Source organism: Aquarana catesbeiana, linkage group LG01 (assembly GCF_042186555.1).
Source record: "Aquarana catesbeiana isolate 2022-GZ linkage group LG01, ASM4218655v1, whole genome shotgun sequence".
NCBI classification, from domain to species: domain Eukaryota; kingdom Metazoa; phylum Chordata; class Amphibia; order Anura; family Ranidae; genus Aquarana; species Aquarana catesbeiana.
In genome coordinates, this window is record NC_133324.1 from 256,309,536 (window position 1) to 256,331,559 (window position 22,024).

The 22,024-nt window shown below is 43.8% G+C and overlaps 1 protein-coding gene across 5 annotated transcripts in view; it reads left to right on the forward strand.

The window, feature by feature from the left end:
- The first annotated feature begins 387 nt into the window (after positions 1-387).
- Positions 388-22,024, forward strand: part of GLT1D1 (glycosyltransferase 1 domain containing 1) — a 168,027-nt gene continuing 146,390 nt past the window's right edge. For 4 of the 5 annotated variants that reach the window (XR_012243962.1, XM_073628015.1, XM_073628023.1 and 1 more), the window contains exon 1: positions 388-673. Coding sequence is in view for 4 of the 5 variants with exons in the window: in XM_073628015.1 (XP_073484116.1) it covers positions 606-673 (68 nt within the window). In the remaining variant the exon portion in view is untranslated. The remainder of the gene's footprint in view (positions 674-22,024) is intronic. The other variant, XM_073628007.1, reaches the window with a different exon arrangement.

A 22,024-nucleotide genomic window follows, 5' to 3' on the forward strand; every position in this document is an offset into this window, starting at 1 on the left:
GCTCATCAATGCAGCCTTACCTGTGCTCATCAATGCAGCCTCACCTGTGCTCATCAATGCAGCCTTACCTGTGCTCATCAATGCAGCCTTACCTGTGCTCATCAATGCAGCCTTACCTGTGCTCATCAATGCAGCCTCACCTGTGCCCATCTACGCAGCCTCGCCTGTGCCCATCAAAACAGGTGGAACTCTGCTTTAAGTAACTACTGTAAAATGGTGTCTGACATGTACTGCTATATACATCTGCCAAACACTGACTTTGCTCTGTAGGGAGAAATAAAAGGTCAAGTATAAGCAGCTATCAGTGTGCTCTGATTCTCCATACACAGCAATCCTAGTGACAATGGACAGTCATTCTCTGTTACTAAGTGGAAAGCTGCAGCTAGGAACCTCAGCGGCAGGGTGCAGTTTCTGGGGGAACACTTTGCGGAACGGAGCGATTCAGTGTCAGAGATAGAGGGGGTGTGATCGGTGTGCAGGTGTCCGGTGTCCCCCCTCCCTATACTCCACCCATGTGTACTCTGCAGATGTCACAGCTTCGGACACTGATAGAGACGTGGAACACAGACAGGGGACAGTGACAGCTCACAGCCGGACTGACAGCTATGAGAATCCTCTTCCTGGCCCCTCTGAGAGCACACACCGGGAACTCCACCACTGCCCTCAGGATCAAGTAAGAGCACCACACTGTCCTCACCCCATACATCACCCACCACATCCTATAAAGGGGACACATCACCCCATACATCCTATATAGGGGAAACATCACCCCATACATCCTATATAGGGGAAACATCACCCCATACATCCTATGTAGGGGACACATTACCCCATACATCCTATATAGGGGACACATAACCCCATACATCCTATATAGGGGAAACATCACCCCATACATCCTATATAGGGGAAACATCACCCCATACATCCTATGTAGGGGACACATCACCCCATACATCCTATATAGGGGAAACATCACCCCATACATCCTATATAGGGGAAACATCACCCCATACATCCTATGTAGGGGACACATCACCCCATACATCCTATATAGGGGAAACATCACCCCATACATCCTATATAGGGGACAATTCAGTGTCCTCACCCCATACATCCTATATAGGGGACACATCGCCCCATACATCCTATATAGGGAACAATTCAGTGCCCTCATCCCATACATCACCCCATACATCCTATATAGGGGACAGATCACCCCATAATCCTATATAGGGGACAGATCACCCCATACATCCTATATAGGGGACAGATCACCCCATACATCCTATATAGGGGACAGATCACCCCATACATCCTATATAGGGGACAGATCACCCCATACATCCTATATAGGGGACAGATCACCCCATACATCTTATATAGGGGACACATCACCCCATACATCTTATATAGGGGACACATCACCTCATACATCCTATATAGGGGACAGATCACCCCATACATCCTGTATAGGGGACACATCACCCCATACATCTTATATAGGGGACACATCACCCCATACAGCCTATATAGGGGACAGATCACCCCATACATCCTATATAGGGGACAATTCAGTGTCCTCACCCCATAAATCACCCCATACATCCTGTATAGGGGACACATCACCCCATACATCCTATATAGGGGACATATCACCCCATACATCCTGTATAGGGGACACATCACCCCATACATCCTATATAGGGGACATATCACCCCATACATCCTGTATAGGGGATAGATCATCCCATACATCCTATATAGGGGACAGATCACCCCCATACATCATATATAGGGGACAGATCACCCTCATACACCCTATATAGGGGACACATCACCCCGTACATCCTATATAGGGGACACATCACCCCATACATCCTGTATAGGAGACAGATCACCCCATACATCCTATATAGGGGTCGCATCACCCCATACATCCTATATAGGGGACACATCACCTCATACATCCTATATAGGGGACCCATCACCCCATACATCCTATGTAGGGGACAATTCACTGTTCTCACCCTATGCATCCTATATAGGGGACAGATCACCCCATACATCCTATATAAGGGACAATTCACTGTCCTCACCCCATACATCCTAAATAGGGGACAATTCACTGTCCTTGCCCCATACATCACCCCATACATCCTATATAGGAGACAATTCACTGTCCTCACCCCATACATCCTATATAGGGGACAATTCAGTGTCCTCACCCCATACATCCTAAATAGGGGACAGTTCACTGTCCTCGCCCCATACATCACCCCATACATCCTATATAGGGGACAATTCACTGTCCTCACCCCATACATCCTAAATAGGGGGCAATTCACTGTCCTCACCCCATACATCCTATATAGGGGACAATTCAGTGTCCTCACCCCATACATCCTAAATAGGGGACAGTTCACTGTCCTCGCCCCATACATCCTATATAGGGACAATTCAGTGTCCTCACCCCATACATCCTATATAGGGGACAATTCACTGTCCTCACCCCATACATCCTATATAGGGGGCAATTCACTGTCCTCACCCCATACATCCTATATAGGGGGCAATTCACTGTCCTCACCCCATACATCCTATATAAGGGACACGTCACCCCATACATTCTATATAGGGCACAATTCACTGTCCTTACCCCATACATCCTATATAGGGGACAATTCTCGGCCCTCACCCCATACATCCTATATAGGGGACAATTCACTGTCCTCACCCCATACTTCCTATATAGGGGACAATTCACTGTCCTCACCCAATACATCACCCCATACATCCCATATAGGGGACAGTTCACTGTCCTCACCCCATACATCCTATATAGGGGACAATTCAGTGTCATCACCCCATACATCCTATATAGAGGACAATTCACTGTCCTCACCCCATACATCCCATATAGGGGACAATTCACTGTCCTCACCCCATACATCCTATATAGGGGGCAATTCACTGTCCTCACCCCATGCATCCTCTATAGGGGGGCAATTCACCCCGTACATCCTATGTAGGGGACAATTCACTGTTTTCACCCTATACATCCTATATAGGGGACAGATCACCCCATACATCCTATATAGGGGACAATTCACTGTCCTCACCCCATACATCCTATATAAGGGACAATTCACTGTTCTCACCCTATACATCCTATATAGGGGACAATTCTCTGCCCTCTCCCCATACATCCTATATAGGGGACAATTTTACTGTCCTCACCCAATACATCACCCCATACATCCTATATAGGGGAGAATTCAGTGTCCTCACCCCATACTTCCTATATAGGGGACCATTCACTGTCCTCACCCAATACATCACCCCATACATCCTATATAGGGGACAATTCACTGTCCTCACCCCATACATCCTATATAGGGGACAATTCAGTGTCCTCACCCCATACATCCTAAATAGGGGACAATTCACTGTCCTCGCCCCATACATCACCCCATAAATCCTATATAGAGGACAATTCACTGTCCTCACCCCATACATCCTATATAGGGGACAACTCAGTGTCCTCACCCCATACATCCTAAATAGGGGACAGTTCACTGTCCTCGCCCCATACATCCTATATAGGGGGCAATTCACTGTCCTCACCCCATACATCCTATATAAGGGACACATCACCCCATACATTCTATATAGGGCACAATTCACTGTCCTTACCCCATACATCCTATATAGGGGACAATTATCTTCCCTCACCCCATACATCCTATATAGGGGACAATTCACTGTCCTCACCCAATATATCACCCCATACATCCTATATAGGGGACAATTCACTGTCCTCACCCCATACATCCTATATAGGGGACAACTCAGTGTCCTCACCCCATACATCCTAAATAGGGGACAATTCACTGTCCTCGCCCCATACATCACCCCATACATCCTATATAGGGGACAATTCACTGTCCTCACCCCATACATCCTATATAGGGGACAATTCAGTGTCCTCACCCCATACATCCTAAATAGGGGACAGTTCACTGTCCTCGCCCCATACATCCTATATAGGGGGCAATTCACTGTCCTCACCCCATACATCCTATATAAGGGACACATCACCCCATACATTCTATATAGGGCACAATTCACTGTCCTTACCCCATACATCCTATATAGGGGACAATTATCTGCCCTCACCCCATACATCCTATATAGGGGACAATTCACTGTCCTCACCCAATACATCACCCCATACATCCTATATAGGGGACAATTCAGTGTCCTCACCCCATACTTCCTATATAGGGGACAATTCACTATCCTCACCCAATACATCACCCCATACATCCCATATAGGGGACAGTTCACTGTCCTCACCCCATACATCCTATATAGGGGACAATTCAGTGTCCTCACCCCATACATCCTATATAGGGTACAATTCAGGGTCCTCACCCCATACATCCTATATAGGGGGCAATTCACTGTCCTCACCCCATGCATCCTATATAGGGGGCAATTCACTGTCCTCACCCTATGCATCCTATATAGGGGGCAATTCACTGTCCTCACCCCATACATTCTATATAGGGTATAATTCACTGTCCTCACCGCATACATCCTATATAAAGGGACAATTCAGTGTCCTCACCCCATACATCCTATATAGGGGACAATTCAGTGTCCTCACCCCATACATCCTATATAGGGGACCATTCACTGTCCTCACCCCATACATCCTATATAGGGGACAATTCACTGTCCTCACCCCATACATTGTATATATGGGACAATTCACTGTCCTCACCCCATACATCCTATACTGGGGACAATTTACTGTCCTCAACCCATACGTCCTATATAGGGGACAATTCACTGTCCCCACCCCATACATCCTATATAGGGGACAATTCACTGTCCTCACCCAATACATCACCCCATACATCCTATATAGGGGACAATTCAGTATCCTCACCCCATACATCATATATAGGGGACAATTCACTGTCCTCACCCCATACATCCTATATAGGGGACAATTCACTGTCCTCACCCCATACATCCTATATAGGGGGCAATTCACTGTCCTCGCCCAATACATCACCCCATACACCCTATATAGGGGACAATTCACTGTCCTCACCCAATACATCACCCCATACATCCCATATAGGGGATAATTCAATGTCCTCACCCCATACATCATCCTGTATAGGGGACAATTCACTGTCCTCACCCCTACATCACCCCATACATCCTATATAGGGGACAATTCAGTGTCCTCACCCCATATACCTTATACATGGTAACAATTCAGTGTCCTCACCCCATACATCCTATATAGGGGACAGATCATACACCCCACAGAGGGTAACAGATCAGTGTCTTCATTCCACACACCCCATACAGGCGAACAGATCAATACTCTTGGTTCATACATCCCATACAACAGAACACCCCATACAAGTTCAGTAACAATGTCTTCACCCCATACACCTCAAATAAGATCAGTGACTGTGTCTTCACTCTATGCACCCCATATAAGATCAGTGACTGTGTCTTCACTCTATGCACCCCATATAAGATCAGTGACTTTATCTTCACCCCATACAAGGTCAGTGACTGTGTGTTCACTCCATATAAGATCAATTACTCTGTCCTCACCTCATATACCCCATACAAGATCAGTGACTGCACCCTCATCTATGTACACCTCGTACACCCCATACCAGATAAGTCTGTGTCTTCACCCATGTACACCCCATGCAAGATCACTGACTGTGTTCTTACCCCATACAAGATCAGTGACTGTGTCTTCACCCCATGGGCCTCAAATAAGATAAGTGACTGTATCTTCACCCAATGCACCCCATATACGATCAGTGATTGTGTCTTCACCCCATGCACCTCAAATAAGATCAGCGACTGTGTCTTTGTCCCATGCACCTCAAATAAGATCAGCGACTGTGTCTTTGTCCCATGCACCTCAAATAAGATCAGCGACTGTGTCTTTGCCCCATGCACCTCAAATAAGATCAGCGACTGTGTCTTTACCCCATGCACCTCAAATAAGATCAGCGACTGTCTTCAACCCATGCACCTCAAATAAGATCAGCGACTGTGTCTTCACCCCATGCACCTCAAATAAGATCAGTGACTGTGTCTTCACCCCATGCACCTCAAATAAGATCATCGACTATGTCTTCACCTCATGCACCTCAAATAAGATCAGCGACTGTGTCTTCACCCCATGCACCTCAAATAAGATCAGCGACTGTGTCTTCACCCCATGCACCTCAAATAAGATCAGCGACTGTGTCTTCACCCAATGTACCTCAAATAAGATCAGCGACTGTGTCTTCACCCCATGCACCTCAAATAAGATCAGCGACTGTGTCTTCACCCAATGCACCTCAAATAAGATCAGCGACTGTGTCTTCACCCAATGTACCTCAAATAAGATCAGCGACTGTGTCTTCACCCAATGCACCCAATATAAGATCAGTGACTGTGTCTTCACCTCATGTACCTCAAATAAGATCAGTGACTGTGTCTTCACCCAATGCACCCCATATGGGATCAGTGACTGTGTCTTCAACCCAAGCAGCCGATATAAGATCAGCGACTGTGTCTTCACCCAGTGCACCTCAAATAAGATCAGTGACTGTGTCTTCACTCTATGCACCCATATACGATCAGTGACTTTGTCTTAACCCCATACAAGATCAGTGACTGTGTCTTTACTCCATATAAGATCAATTACTCTGTCCTCACCTCATATACCCCATACAAGATCAGTGACTGCACCCTCATCTATGTACACCTCATACACCCCATACCACATAAGTGTCTGTGTCCTCACCCATGTACACCCCATGCAAGATCACTGACTGTGTTCTTACCCCATACAAGATCAGTGACCATGTCCTCACCCCATGCAGGGGAACAAATCATTATCTTCACCCCATGCAGGGGAACAAACCATTATCTTCACCCCATACAAGGGAACAGATCAATATCCTTTCCCCATACACCTTAGATAGGGGAACAGATCAGTGACTGTGTCCTCAACCCATACTGTATATGGGAACTGATATGTAATCATGTGCTGTTTTCTCTAAGTGTATGTGCTAGCTCAGATGCTGATTGCAGTCTAATGCTGATACACATGCACTTAGATGTCCTTGTCCTGACTATTGTATGAATTTTTGCTGGCTGTTTTTGGTTTTTATTTCACAAATATTTTATTAAGCTTTCAGATTTTTTTATTATGGTTGTACAAAACAATTGTGTGCACAATACAGCATACACTAAATAACAACGGCAAGGACAACAACGTTCAGGGTTTTTAATCATTGTTCCTGGACATCTGTCTGTGCAAAATGTCCCCTTCTTTTAATAGGGAATAGATACTGAGGTTTTAAAGATGAAGGATAGCCATTCTTATAGCACCCCGGTAGGGGTGATCACACAAAAGTCAAAAGTCAACGATGAGGGTAAATAACTCTGATACCCTGGATCAGGCTTATCTATATTGAACTGAACTCTGTGGATCTATATACAGTGGGGGAAATAATTATTTGATCCCCTGCAGATTTTGTAAGTTTGCCCACTTACACAAAAATGAAGGGTCTATCATTTTTATCATAGGTGTGTTTTAAATGATAGAGACAGGATATCAACCAAAAATCCAGAAAAAAACATATGATACAAATTTTATAAGTTGAGTTGCAGTTCAGTGAGTAAAGTAAGTATTTGATCCACAAGCAAAACATGACTTAGTACTTATATATTAGAACAAGGGGGTTGGTTGGGACTTTATATGGAGCACAGCTAAGAAGATAAAGATATGCAATCACATGTTAGTGGATTGCAAAGAAATATACATAGAATAAAAAGGATAACATGATAGAAAAAAGTAGCACCATAACAATTTGTTATACATAATGATAACATGATTCACGATCAATATAATAGTAATAGATACATTTGTATATAGTAATAAAATTGTTCCAATTCATAATGCACATAATTATGTTAATGGTGATAATGATTAATGATAAAATTCATATTATTGAATCTCAGAATCACATGATTGTGTTCATGTAGCATAAGGCTGGGACTTTCGTGGAGAGGTATGAACGTGGGGAATTGAACGAGTGGACACAGTGAGTGAACCACAAACCAATGGAAAGTTACCTTAAAACTCAGAAAATCGTGACAGCCAGTGTGTTGGGGTCTCGGGGGGGGGGGGGGGGGGGGATAAAGTGTGTGCTCCACCTGCCTGCAGTCTTTGTAGCCTCAGGCAGCCATGGTATGCTGCCAACGTCACGCTGCATAACCAGGGGGCGTCAATGCCTGGACACCTAGTGTCGCTCGGCAATTAGTGCTCAAAACCTCCCCTCGTGTTGGTCGCAGTTGGGAAACAGTGCGTCTGCGTGTGACCCAAAGTGTAATGTTTCCACCTCCATGCTTGACTGTAGAGATGGTGTTCTTGGGGTCAGCATTTTTCTTCCTCCAAAGGTCCCCCTTCTCAAGAAGGCACATGTATAGTCATACCAATAAACATTTAAATGATGAAGGCTTGGGAGAAAGTGCTGTGGTCAGATGAAACCAAAATTGAGCTCTTTGGCATTAAAGCAGAGTTCAACCCAAAAATGGAAATTCCGCTTTAAGGGAAGGTGACCCCCTGACATGCCACATTTGGTATGTCATTTTTTTTTGGGGGGGGGGGCGGATACCCTCTTTTTAGAGGGTCCCAGCTCCCACTTCCTCCCGATGCACCACGGCATTGGAAGGGAGATGACCTCTCCCCCCTCCCTCTCGGTAATCATCTGGGACACGTCACAGGTCCCAGATGATTGCCCGGCCAGTCACGGCGAGCCGCGTTGCTCGCACATGCCCGGCTGTGAAGCCACAGCCGGGCGCCCACAGTAAAAATGCTGGTGCCACAGAGAGGAGGGGAAGATTAGTGGGGCTTCATTCCCCCCGCATCGCTGGACCCTGTAACAGGTGAGTGTCCGATTATTAAAAGTCAGCAGCTGCAGTATTTGTAGCTGCTGACTTTTAATTTTTTTTTTCAAGCGGAACTCCGCTTTAACTTGATTCGCCGTTTTTGGAGCGCTCTGGAGCAGGTTTTCATCAATGATGTCTCTGTACATTGCTGCATTCATTTTTACCTCAATTCTGACTAGTCTCCCAGTTCCTGCTGCTGAAAAACATCCCCATAGCATGATGCTGCCACCACCATGCTTCACTATAGGGATGGTATTGTCCAGGTAATGAGCAGTGCCTGGTTTCCTCCAGACATGACGCTTGCCATTCAGGCCAAAAAGTTCAATCTTTGTTTCATCAGACCAGAGAATTTTGTTTCTCATGGTCTGAGAGTCCTTTGGCAAATTCCAGGTGAGCTGTCATGTGCCTTTTACTGAGAAGTGGCTTCAGTCTGGCCATTCTGCCATGGATTGATGGAGTGCTGTAGAGATCGTTGTTCTTCTGGAAGGATCTCCTCTCTCCACAGAGAAATGCTGGGGCTCTGTCAGAGTGACCATCGGGTTTTTGGTCACTTCCCAGACCAAGGCCCTTCCCATGCAATCGCTCAGTTATTTATGTATTTATTTTTAGTTGGTTGCTATCACAAAGGGTTAATAAACTCCCATGTGATAACATTGGACAGGTGACAGGTACTCTTTTTGGAGACCCTAATATCTCCCCTGCCCTTCACACCATCTATACGAGATCTGCTCAGTTAGAGCCAGAAAATTGTGTATCTCAAACCGGAAGTGAAAAAATCATTGTTGCTTCCGGTTTCTTTGTACATGTGAGATCAAGGCATGGATATGCTTGCTCTCTCACCGTTCTCCAACCTTAAATCGGTACTTCAGTCATTTTTTTCAACGTTCCATCTATTAAATCTTCTGCCCTTGTTGTTTTAACTTTGGGTAGTAAAACTTTTTTTTTCTGCCAGTAAATACCTTATAAAGCCAACTTCCTCTTTCTTGTCTGGTCGTTAGCTTAGGCTTATGATATCATGCACAGCTCTCTCTCTCACTCTCCTGAAAGTTTGCGAGGACTCTGGAGAATAAAATGACGGTCGTTGCAATATTTTATGTCGCACGGCGGTCTTTTGAATGCAATTTTTTTTGGAAAAAATACACTTCACTGAATTAAAAAAAACTAAACAGTAAAGTTAGCCCAATTTTTTGTTTAAAATTGCGCACATTCGTTGAATGGCGACAAACTACGGTACTTAAAAAACCTTCATAGGCGATGCTTTAAAAAATGTTAACGGTTACCTGTTTAGAGTTACAGAGAAGGTCTTTAGCTAGAATTATTGCTCTTGCTCTGACAATCGTGGCGATACCTCACATTTGTGATTTGAACACCTTTTACATTTGCGGGCGCGACTTGCGTATGCGTTTTCTTCGGTGCGCGAGCACACAAGGAGGGGACGCTTTAAAAAAAAAAAACTTTATTTATTATTATTATTTTTTTTTTTTTTTTTTACAATGTCCTTTAAAAATAAATAAAGATCTGATCACTTTTACTGCTGTCACAAGGAATGTAAACATCCCTTGTGACAGTAATAGGCAGTGGCAGGGGTCCCTCGTTTTGCAGTTAAAAGTATTAAAAATGCCAAAATCTGCGTTTTTGAATACCTTGGATTTTTTTTAAATCGGCACCATTGGCAGCCGAGTAAACCAGAAGTGACGTTGTGATGTCGCTTCTGGGTTACTACATTGGAGACACGATCGAAGCCGACTCCGGCCAGCCAGCAGAGGTGCCGGCTGGTTGCTCACCGGCAGACCCGGGCGGAGTGGCAGAAGGCGGCGGGGGGGGGGGGGGGGGTTGGGGGGATGGGCAGTGCGTCCCCTCCTATGCCTTATGACAACAAGTGAGCGGCTGCTTAGCCGCATCGGTTGTTATCACTAGAAAGCTGACTGCCAGCTCTAAAAATTGACCCGGTACAAGCACTTCCTCAAAGTGACGTAGCGGGAATTGGTTAAACGCAAAACGTGGTTACATTTTTTCTCAATCTGCAGAATGAAATATACTCTCCTAATCCGCTCCACTTCTTAAGAAATCTCCACCAAATTCCGGGTAATTAACTGGGTAATTAAAACTACACTGCGTCTGAGCACCAGAAATCAAAAACACTATTAAATTAATTTAGATATACAAAACAAACTCACCCATCCATCTATGGCTTTATGCTTCATTTTGCTGAGAAATCACTTTGAAAAACACCCTCCTAGCATTTTTGGCTGTGGCCATCTTCAATAAGGGGTGAAAATTCATGTGTTTTTTACTTCCTGGAATCAATTTCCCCTTAGCTCAGGCATGCAGGCAAGAGGGTTTGCTTAGCTGAGAAAGCCCCTCCTAAAGACTCCTGGGATGTATGACATCATTTGCCTATGCATGGAAACCAGGAAATAACTGAAGAAATGTAAAATAAAAAGTTTAAAACAAGTAAATCTAATATAATTTCCTATCTACTTAGTAATGCTAGCAGTATAAGGAATACAAATAGTCAATATTGATTAAGGCCCGGTTCAAAGTGATGCGACAATCGATCTGAGCACTTGTTGCATCAGAAGTCGGACCCCATTCTGTGCAATGGAACCGTTCTGATCTGCGCGACTTGTGTCGCTCCCCCTTGGAAAATGGTTCCTGCACTACTTATGGTTCAACTTTGGTACGATTTGCATTGACTTCTGTTAACCACTTAAGGACCACCCCACGTACATGTACTGCAGCAGGGCGGTCCTTAAGCGCAAAATCACGTACCTGTACATGATCATCTACTTCGGCTCTGGGGCGTGCGTGCGTGCGCCGCCAGAGCCCCTCTTTCGCTGTGGTTGGACACAGCGGGAGCCAATCAGTAGGGCTGGCAGAAGCGATGTGCACCGGGAACCCGGCGATGGATCGAAGAGAGGCAGAATGGCGGTCTGCCTATGCAAACAAGGCAGACTGCCATTCTGCCAGAGAGGAAAATGGAGATCTCGTGTTTCTGCTAAGCAGAAACACAGATCTCTGTTTTCGTTTAGTCAAAGCACTCCCCCTACAGCACAAAAAGCACACATAGGGAACATATTTAACCCTTTGATCGCCACTGATGTTAACCACTTCCCTGCCAGTGTCATTTATACAGTGACATTTATCTTAGCCCCTCTAAAAATCGCTGATCGCCGCCATAACTAGTAAAAAATATTTAAAAAAAAAAAAAAAAGTCCCTAAATCTATCCCATAGTTGTAGACACCATAACCTTTGTGCAAACCAATCAATATACGCTTATTGTTATTTTTTTTAACAAAAAATATGTAGCAGAATACATATTAGCCTAAATTGATGAAGAAATTAGATTTTTTTACATTTTTTTTTATTGGATATGTTTTATAGCAAAAAGTAAAAAAATATTGTTTTCTTTCAAAATTGTTAGTCTTTCATTGTTTAAAAAACAAATATTACCAAAAGAAAGCTCTATTTGTGGGGAAAAAAAGGACAACAGTTTTGTTTGGGTACAGCTTAGCATGGCCGCGCAATTGTCAGTTAAAGCGATTGCAAAAAATGGCCTGGTCAGGAAGGCGGTAAAACCTCCGGCCGGCGCTCCAGACTCTTTCTAGGCGCTTACCATTGACTACTAGCATGTGAGTGTATTCTTTTTGATTATTTTAATAAAGTTAATGATTTTACACTATTGGAGCCTTTCTATTTTACATGCCACATCCACTCTGCTGTGGGCTGATGCCCTAATACCTGTCAGTGTGAATACCTCCATCACGGCACCAAGGTCTTTGATGTCTCATCCCAATGCAAGGCTTGGTTGTTATCCGGATCACCATGTACAAACAGCTTTCTCTGATCCTCTGTAACGGGGGATCATGAATTTCTGGTAAGCGGCCAGTCTTTATTCATGGTGGTGGATCAAGAACTTTTGTCTTCACACAGTGGGAATTCCAGATCATTTCGATTTTTATTCATCACTCGGGTGGTTTACATATATCGTATATACGTGGACTTTTTCACTGTTGCACATTAGTAATGCACATTTGATGGACTATCATCTGCCAATATATTTTAGTTTTTAATTGTGTTTTATTTCATCACTTTGTGTTCATTCACATATTGAATATTACTGTGGACTGGTGATCACATGTATGGTCACTAGTCCCTTCTAGCGCAATTCCGTTATTTTCCATTTTTGGTTAAATAAATTGCATGCAAGTCATGCCGAGGTCACGCTGGGCTCCGACTTCAAAGTAATGCGACACTGAAGTTGCGATCAGACTGAGAGAGCGAAGTTCCATTTTAAAAATATACAAGAGAGAAGGTGCCAATAGTGTAATATATTTTTATTGATAAAACAATATAAACAAGCATTTAGGTTATATTTCATAGTACTATCTTAGCACCAGATACAGCATCCAATACTCACACTCCCTCGTTCCCCTGGCAGTGGAATGTGTTGCAGCCAGAATGACATCACTGACTCCACCCTATGCATTTTGTCACTTCTGGACTTCCTCAGGATAATCTCAGAAGCAGGAGTTCTGAAGAATGTTCCAGTGAAGAGAAATCCTCTGCTGAATTCTTCTTTAGTAAATGCCACTTCCGGAACTGTTGATACCATTGTTTCCCAACAGCTTTTGGTGGTTTCTCCACCTGACCTTCATGTCACAACTGTGGCCTATAGTGACATGGATGTTGGCAGAAGGAAACGCTAAGCTTTGCAGGGGGCCAAGGTGATCGACACCCCCAGAAGTGTCTGTTTCTAAAGAAAGTCCAACAAAAATAAAGCACTGCTGCAGGTCGATCGAGATCGCAACCAAGGAAACTTAACCGCTTGCCGACTAGCGCACTCTGATGTACGTCAGCAGAATGGCAATGGCAGGCAAAAGGGTGTACGGGTAAGTCCCCTTTAAGAAGCGGTGTTGTGAGCGCACTGCTGCGGTCTTTGAGACCGCAGGTTCCGCGGACTCGATGTCCGCCGGGTGGCCGCAATCGTGTCACAGAGAGGAAGAACCGGGAGATGCTTTTGTAAACAAGGCATTTCCCCATTCTGCCTAGTAACAGGATAGAGATCTACTGCTCTCTGTCATCGAGAGCAGTGATCACTTTCCTGTGTGTTGAAGTCCAGCCCCCTCACAGTTCGAATCACTCCCTAGGACACACTTAACCCCTTCACTGCCCCCTAGTGGTTAACTTTCCGTGCCAGTGTCATTTACATGGTAATCAATGTATTTTTATAGCACTGATTGCTGTATAAATGACAATGGTCCCAAAATAGTGTCAAAAATTTCCGATGTGTTCGCCATAATGTCGCAGTCCTGATAAAAAGCGCAGATCGCCGCCATTACTAATAAAAAAAAAATAATAATAAAAATGCCATAAAACTATCCCCTATTTTGTAGACGCTATAAATTTTGTGCAAACCAATCAGTATACGCTTACTGCGATTTCTTTTTAACCAAAAATATGTAGACGAATACATATTGACCTAAACTGAGGAAAAAATTGTTTTTTTTATATATTTTTGGAGGATATTTATTATAGCAAAAAGTAAAAAATATTGCGTTTTTTTTCAAAATTGTCGCATTTTTTTGTTTATAGCGCAAAAAATAAAAACTGCAGTGGCGATCAAATACCACCAAAAGAAAGCTCTATTTGTGGGGAAAAAAGGACGTCAATTTTGTTTGGGTAGAACGTCGCACGACCACGCAATTGTCAGTTAAAGCGACGCAGTGCCGAATCGCAAAAAGTGCTCTGGTCAGGAAGGGGGTTAAAATAGTGGTTAAATAGAAGAAGTGGATGGCCGCACCCTCTAGTAGGATGCTTCAAAAATCTTTATTATAGCAAATTGAAGATAAAACACATCACATCACCAAAACATTTTTGTGTTATGAATAAGAAAATTTCAGCATAAAACACGCCAACAGATCTCCCTTGGATTTCGGTGCTGTGATGTCTTTTATCTACAATTAGCCATAATAAAGATTTGAGAAGCATCCTACTAGAGTGTACGGTTATCTACGTTTTAAATTTCAGTTTCTAAATATTTCAGTGGATGATTAATTTTCGTTATTTCGATGTTAGAGCATTTGTCAATTTAGTATTGCAATCTGTGTCCTTTTTGGAGATTCCCCCTTTCACATTAAAGTGTTACTAGACCCAGGACCCTGCATTCACTATATCTGGTCTCCTACAGTACACCGAACATGGAAATGCAATTAATTTAGTAAATATAAACTGCTATATACCTTTTCTCATCAGCAGTATATAGCAGTCTTGTGACTTCTATCAGTGTATGGTTAAAGCTTGTAGGAGGATTGTCTTATGAGGCTGCATGCCCCCTGACACTCTGTCTGGACTGTGCTGATTGGCCCTGTGCTGATCACATGCACTCCCCAAAGAAAAAAAAAACTCTAGCAATACACACCAAACTGAGCATGTGCAGCTTGCCCCCATGGCTCTGTATTATCAGGATGGGTTTGAACTTCTGGCAGATGTTTTTACTACTGTCCATGCTTTCCTATCCTGGCGACAACCACTTCTACATTTCTTGTAGCAGCATTATCGAGATAGGAAGTTCGAGAAAATCTCTGTTCCAGTGCTGCAGCCTATGTAAGACTTTTTAGTACAGTATACTACACTTGTGGGAGTGTTGGATTTCTCTGTCCACCAAGGTATGTCCATGATTCAGTCTCTTCGACCCCCACATCACTACAGGACACATAAGTATTATAGGGGTCTGAGGAAGAAACCACATTGTGCAGCCATTGGCTCCTGCTGCTGTCAATCAAATCCTATGAGGAGGAGGAGGAGTTGGGGCTGAGCTTCACCTACACTGTATGTTTTAATAGATGTACACAGTGTGGCTTGGAATCGAGCCCCCTTGAGTGCACCATAGCAAACAGCTTGCTCTGGGGGCTCTTGAGGAAGAGGAGGAGCCAAAACTACCAGCGTGGGACCCCAGAAGAGGAGGATTGGGGCTGATCTGTGCAAAACCATCGCACAGAGCGGTAAACATGGCTTTATTATTTTAGTAAAAAAAAAGATAAACCTTTACAATCACTTTAATATGCATTCAGTTTGGTAAGCTATTTCATTCCTCGAACATCTTGCATCATTTTTGCTTAGAAGCAACTAGTTTTTTTTTTTTTTCACTCATGTTTAGTAGCAAACCAAGACCAAAAGCATTAGTGGCAGTTTGTCAGTTACCATGGTGACTAATTGCCTTTTGATAGGAAAAATAACATATCATGTAATATAACCTGTTCTTTCACAAAAAAAGTTATTTGTACCTGTTCAAAACTTTTCTTTTTTTATGACGGTGCATTTGGTAAGTCTACTTTTATTAAATACAGAACACCACGTTAACAGAATTGTAATCGGATCCTGCAGGTTTTTGTACATACAGTAAGTGTTTGTTGTAATTTATTTCTTCCACAAGCATACAAAAAAAGAAAGAAATTGAAAGCGGAGTTCCACCCACTTTTTTTAAGTTTCCCCCTCTGCGTTGGTGATGATATTTCCATTACTCATTGGAATTTTTTTTTACCTTATTTGTCCACCAGAACGGTCCTCTTCTGCTGTACCTCACCACGGCAAGGTATGTCATATCTGGCCGCCAATTGGCTCCTGGGATATGAGTGTCACCAATTCCAGGAGGTAATGGGCAGCCTCCGCTTCTATTTCCATAGCCATGCTTTGCACGCAATGCGAGTGCGCAAGATCGGGAGGTCCATGCTGGGTAGCCAGCAGCACCGTATCCCGGAAGGAGCAACGAGTGGGCTTCAGAGGCCCACACTGAAGATGGGAGCAGGCTTGCTAAGGAGAACAGGGTGAGAACAACCTAATAAGAAAAACTTCATTTAGTACAAATGCTAGAATGTATTCGATAAGATAGATCCATCACGGGGGTGTTTTTTATTAAAAACAAAAAAGGATGGAACTCTGCTTTAATCTTTATATATTCATCATATTAACCACTTCAATACCAGGCACTTATACACCTTCCTGCCCAGACCAATTTTCAGCTTTCAGCGCTGTCACAGTTTGAATGACAATTGCGCGGTCGTGCTACACTGTACCCAAACTAAATTTTTATCATTTTGTTCCCACAAATAGAGCTTTCTTTTGCTGGTATTTGATCTCCTCTGCGGATTTTATTTTTTGCTAAACAAATAAACAGCTAAACAGCCAGATGATCTAGCAGGACTTAAAGCGAATACCCATAACAACTTAATAAAAAGAAACATACATTCTACCCTAATAATTATGCTATCAAAATGAGTGTGTGCTAAAAATTGCCTCCAGCATTGCTCCTGTTTCTTCTGGCTGGAGACTGCCATTTTTACCAGTTTAAAAAAACTGTAATGCCGCGTACACACGAGCGGATTTCTCGTCGGAAAAAGATATGACGGCTTTTCCGACGGGATTCCGCTTAAGTTTGCCTTGCATACACACGGTCACACAAACCTTCGCTGAAATTACGAGCGTTAAGAACGCGGTGACCGACAAGCCGAGAAAATTAAGTTCAATGCTTCCGAGCATGCGTCGAATTGTTTCCGAGCATGCGTAGGGATTTTGCACGTCAGAATTGCCATAGACGATCTCATTTTCGAATAGGAACTTTTCCCGACTGAAAAATTGAGAGCATGCTCTCAATCTTTTGCTGGCTGGAAATCCGCAAGCAAAAGACCGATGGAGCATACATACGGTCGCATTTTCCAACAAAAAACTGTCATCGATCATTTGTGGGCCGAAATTCCGATCGTGTGTACGCGGCATTACATTCCTGGATTGTTGGAAATGCAAACTGTTACATTTGATTTTTCAACCAAACTGTCAAACCATCTAATGACTTGTGTCATAACTGATCACATGTGTAGCACCATGACAGTTACAGTTCAAACATAAGCAGCTTCCTTGGCTGTAAGGGATAGGAGGGTTTAATTCCGCTTTAGGGCTGTCAGCAGATCGGCCTCTACAAACTCAGCAGTGCCTAAAAATGAAGAACATTTTAGCATGTGCAGAGCACGGTGAGACCGGGTATTACTGGATTTTAACCACTTCAAGAATTTGTCCCCTTAATGACCGGGCCATTTTTTGTGATACTGCGTTGCTTTAACTGACAATTGCGCGGTTGTGCGACGCTGTACCCAAACAAAATTTTCATCATTTTTTTTTTCCCACAAATAGTGCTTTCTTTTGGTGGTATTTGATCACCTCTGTGGTTTTTATTTTTTGCGCTATAAACAAAAAAAGAGCATCAATTTTGAAAAAAAAAAATGGCTATAATACATAGCCAAAAAAAAATATATAAAAAAACAAACGTATTCATCAGTTAACCACTTCAATACAGGGCAGTTTCACCCCCTTTCTGCCCAGACCAATTTTCAGCTTTCAGCGCTATTACACTTTGAATGACAATTGCACTGTACCCATATGAAATTTTGATCATTTTTTTTCCCCACAAATAGAGCTTTCTTTTGATGGTATTTGATCACCTCTGCTGTTTTTATTTTTTGCGCTATAAACAAAAAAAGAGCGAGGATTTTGAAAAAAACACAATATTTGTAACTTTTGGTATAATAAATATCCCATTAAAAAAAACAAAAACAAATTTTTTCCTCAGTTTAGGCCAATATGTATTCTTCTACATATTTTTGGTAAAAAAAAATCGCAATAAGCTTATATTGAATGGTTTGCGCAAAGTTATAGCGTATATTTTTATTGTTTTTTTTTTTTATACTAGTAATGGTGGCGATCTGCAATTTTTATCGTGACTGTGATATTGCGGCGGACACTTTTGACACTATTTTGGGGCCATTCATTTATACAGCGATCAGTGCTATAAAAAATGCACTGATTACTGTGTAAATGTGACTGGCAGGGAAGGGATTAACACTAGGGGGTGATCGAGGGGTTAATTATGTTTCCTAGGGAGTGATTCTAACTGTGGGGGGAGGGGACTCACAAGGGGAGGAGACCAATCGGTGTTCCTCTGTACTGGGAACACACCATCGGTCTCCTCTCCTCTGACAGGACGTGGATCTGTGTGTTTACACACACAGATCCACGGTCCTTCTGTGTTCACGGGCAATCGCGGGTGCCCGGCAGACATCGCGGCTGCCAGGCACACGCATCGGGTGCCTAGTGACGCGGGGCGCGCGTGCTCCCTAGAGTCTCAGGAAGAAAAGACATCATATGACGGCGGCCCGGAGGGACAAAGGGTTCCTGCCGCTGTCATATACATGGTAGGGAAGTGGTTAAGGTTGATATATATTCTTCTACATATTTTTGGTAAAAAAAAATCACAATAGGTGTATATTGATTGGTTTGCGCAAAAGTTATTGCAGCTACAAACTATGGGATAGATTTAGGGACTTTTATTTATTTTTTTTATTGTTTTTACTGGTAATGGCAGTGATCTGCGATTTTTAGTGGGGACAAATCTGACCCCAAATGTCACTTTTCAATGTAAAAATGACACTGGCAGGGAAGGGGTTAACACTAGGGGGCGATCAAGGGGGTTGAGTGTGTTCCCTGGGTGTGTTCTAACTGTAGGGGGATGGGCTACCAGGGACATGACAGAGATCACTACTCCCGATCACTGGGAACAGAAGATCTCTGACATGTCATCTGGCAGAACGGGAAATCGTCTTGTTTACATAGGCAGTTCCCCGTTCTGCCTCTGTACACTGCGATCGCGGGTCGCCGACGGACATCGAGTCCGCAGGACCTGCAGGCACACTCCCGCGTCTGCTATCTCCTGTGCAACCTCCAACCTGCTGCAGTTTAATGACGGCGTCTGGTCGACAAGAGGTTAAACAATATTTTATACCCGTAGAAGGGGCCAACCTGAAGTGATCTAGCAAGACTTCATTTTCTGACTAAAGTTCCACTTTAAAGTGATTGTAAAGTCTCGTTTTTATTTATTTTTAAAAAAAATAACAAACATTTTATACTCACCTGCTCTGTGCAGTTGGTTTTGTACAGGGCAGCCCGAAACCTCCTCTTCTCATGTTCCTCTTCGGCTCTCCTGGCCCCTCCCTCCTGACAAATGCCCCCACAGCACTCGGCTTGCTATGGGGGCACCCGAGCTGAGCTGCAGCTCTGTGTATCCAATCAGACACGGAGCTGCTGGCTGGCCCCGCCCTCTTTCTCTTCTCATTGGCTGACTGACTTTGATTGACAGCAGAGGGAACCAATGGCATAGCGCTGCTGTCTCAGCCAATGAGGAGGGGAGTCTTGGGCAGCCAGGACAATCCTACAACATCGCTGGATAGAGAGAGTTCTCAGGTAAGTATTAGGGGGGCTGAGGGGGGCTGCTGCACACAGAATGCTTTTTATCCTAATGCATAAAATCCATTAAGATAAAAAACCTTCTGCCTTTACAAACACTTTAAGTTTGCTGTAGGACAGGGTTCTCGAAGTACCGGCCCGGACCGGTTACAAATGGCTCACAGGTCTGGTCCACCAGGATCAGGGCCGGACTAGCCTACCAGGATAGCAGGAAATTTCCCATTAGGCCGCCTGCCCTGGGGCTGCTTTGAGCTGTGGCTGCAGTGGTGCCCAGGGCCGATCCTGGCTGCCAGCTGGGGCGGGGGGGAGGCGCTGCTGAAGCTCAAGTGCCACACTCCTTCTCTCCTTCCTCCTCTCCTTGTGTACGTCACAGCAGGGATCTCCTGCTGTGTCACAGAGCTTGGGTCTGAATTGTTTTAGCGGAGCTGTAACAAAGTGCCGCCTCCTAGACCGGCTCCTGTGATAGGTGGCACACTGATCCAATTCCCGGGAAATTCAGTGTCAGTGTGATGTGTATCATAGGAGCCAGTCTAAGAGGTGGGACTTTGTTACAGTGGCCGCCCGGTTAATTCAAATCCAAGCTCCGTGACACATTGGGAGATTGCCGCTCTGTGTGATCCAGGCACTGGTAGGCTTCATTTGATGGGCACTGGTGAGGCTGCATTTGATGGGCACTGGTGAGGCTGCATTTGATGAGCACAGTGAGGCTGCATTTGATGGGCAGAGTGAGGCTGCATTTGATGGGCACTGGTGAGGCTGCATTTGATGGGCACTGGTGAGGCTGCATTTGATGGGCACTGGTGAGGCTGCATTTGATGGGCACTGGTGAGGCTGCATTTGATGGGCACTGGTGAGGCTGTATTTGATGGACACAGTGAAGCTACATTTGGTGGACACTGATAAGGATGAATTTGATGGGCACAGTGAGGCTGTATTTGATGGGCACAGTGAGGCTACATTTGGTGGGCAATGATAAGGCTGCATTGAGGCTGCACAGTGAGGCTGCATTTGGTGGGCACTGATGAGGCTGAATTAGATGGGCACAAAGAGGCTGCAGTAACTACCACTGTATATAGTTTAATGTTGTTTTTGAAGTTTGAAAGTTTGCATGCGGCCCCCATGGGATATGAAAACTTGTCCAGTGGCCCAGTGGTAATTTGAGTTTGAGACCCCTGCTGTAGGATAAAATAGAGAATTTTTATCCTTATATTTATTGTTGAACAAGGCTGAACGCTGAAAGCTTTTTAATGCAACATTTTAAAACGAAATATTCAGAAAAAAGTGGGGTCACGGTAATCTGTCAAAGGTTAACTTTTGTACTATAAGCTATGTTGGAAAGTCACCTTAGAAACATGATTGTTTTCATGAAAGAGCAAGTCCTGTCTAAAAGAAAAAAAATGGCAACAATATTTTCAAGCAATTAAAATGGCAGACGGCCTACTGGAAAATACATTCTTGTGTACGTCTAATCATGGTCTTATCAGTATTCATTTTAGACTAGTACAAGACTCCCATTTTTTTAATGCTGCAGTTATTCCTGCGGGAATTGAAGCGTGTCTGAGCCTACTCATATACCTGTCACTCTTACGGATGTGGAAAATGAAGTCTTTGTCCTCTTGCTGCAATCCCCATAGTTTAAAACAAAGGAAGAGTACTAGATAAAAGGAGGAGACACCTGCTCATTGTTTGTGACAATTAGAAAATCAAGGTGGTGATATCCTGCCACCATATGCC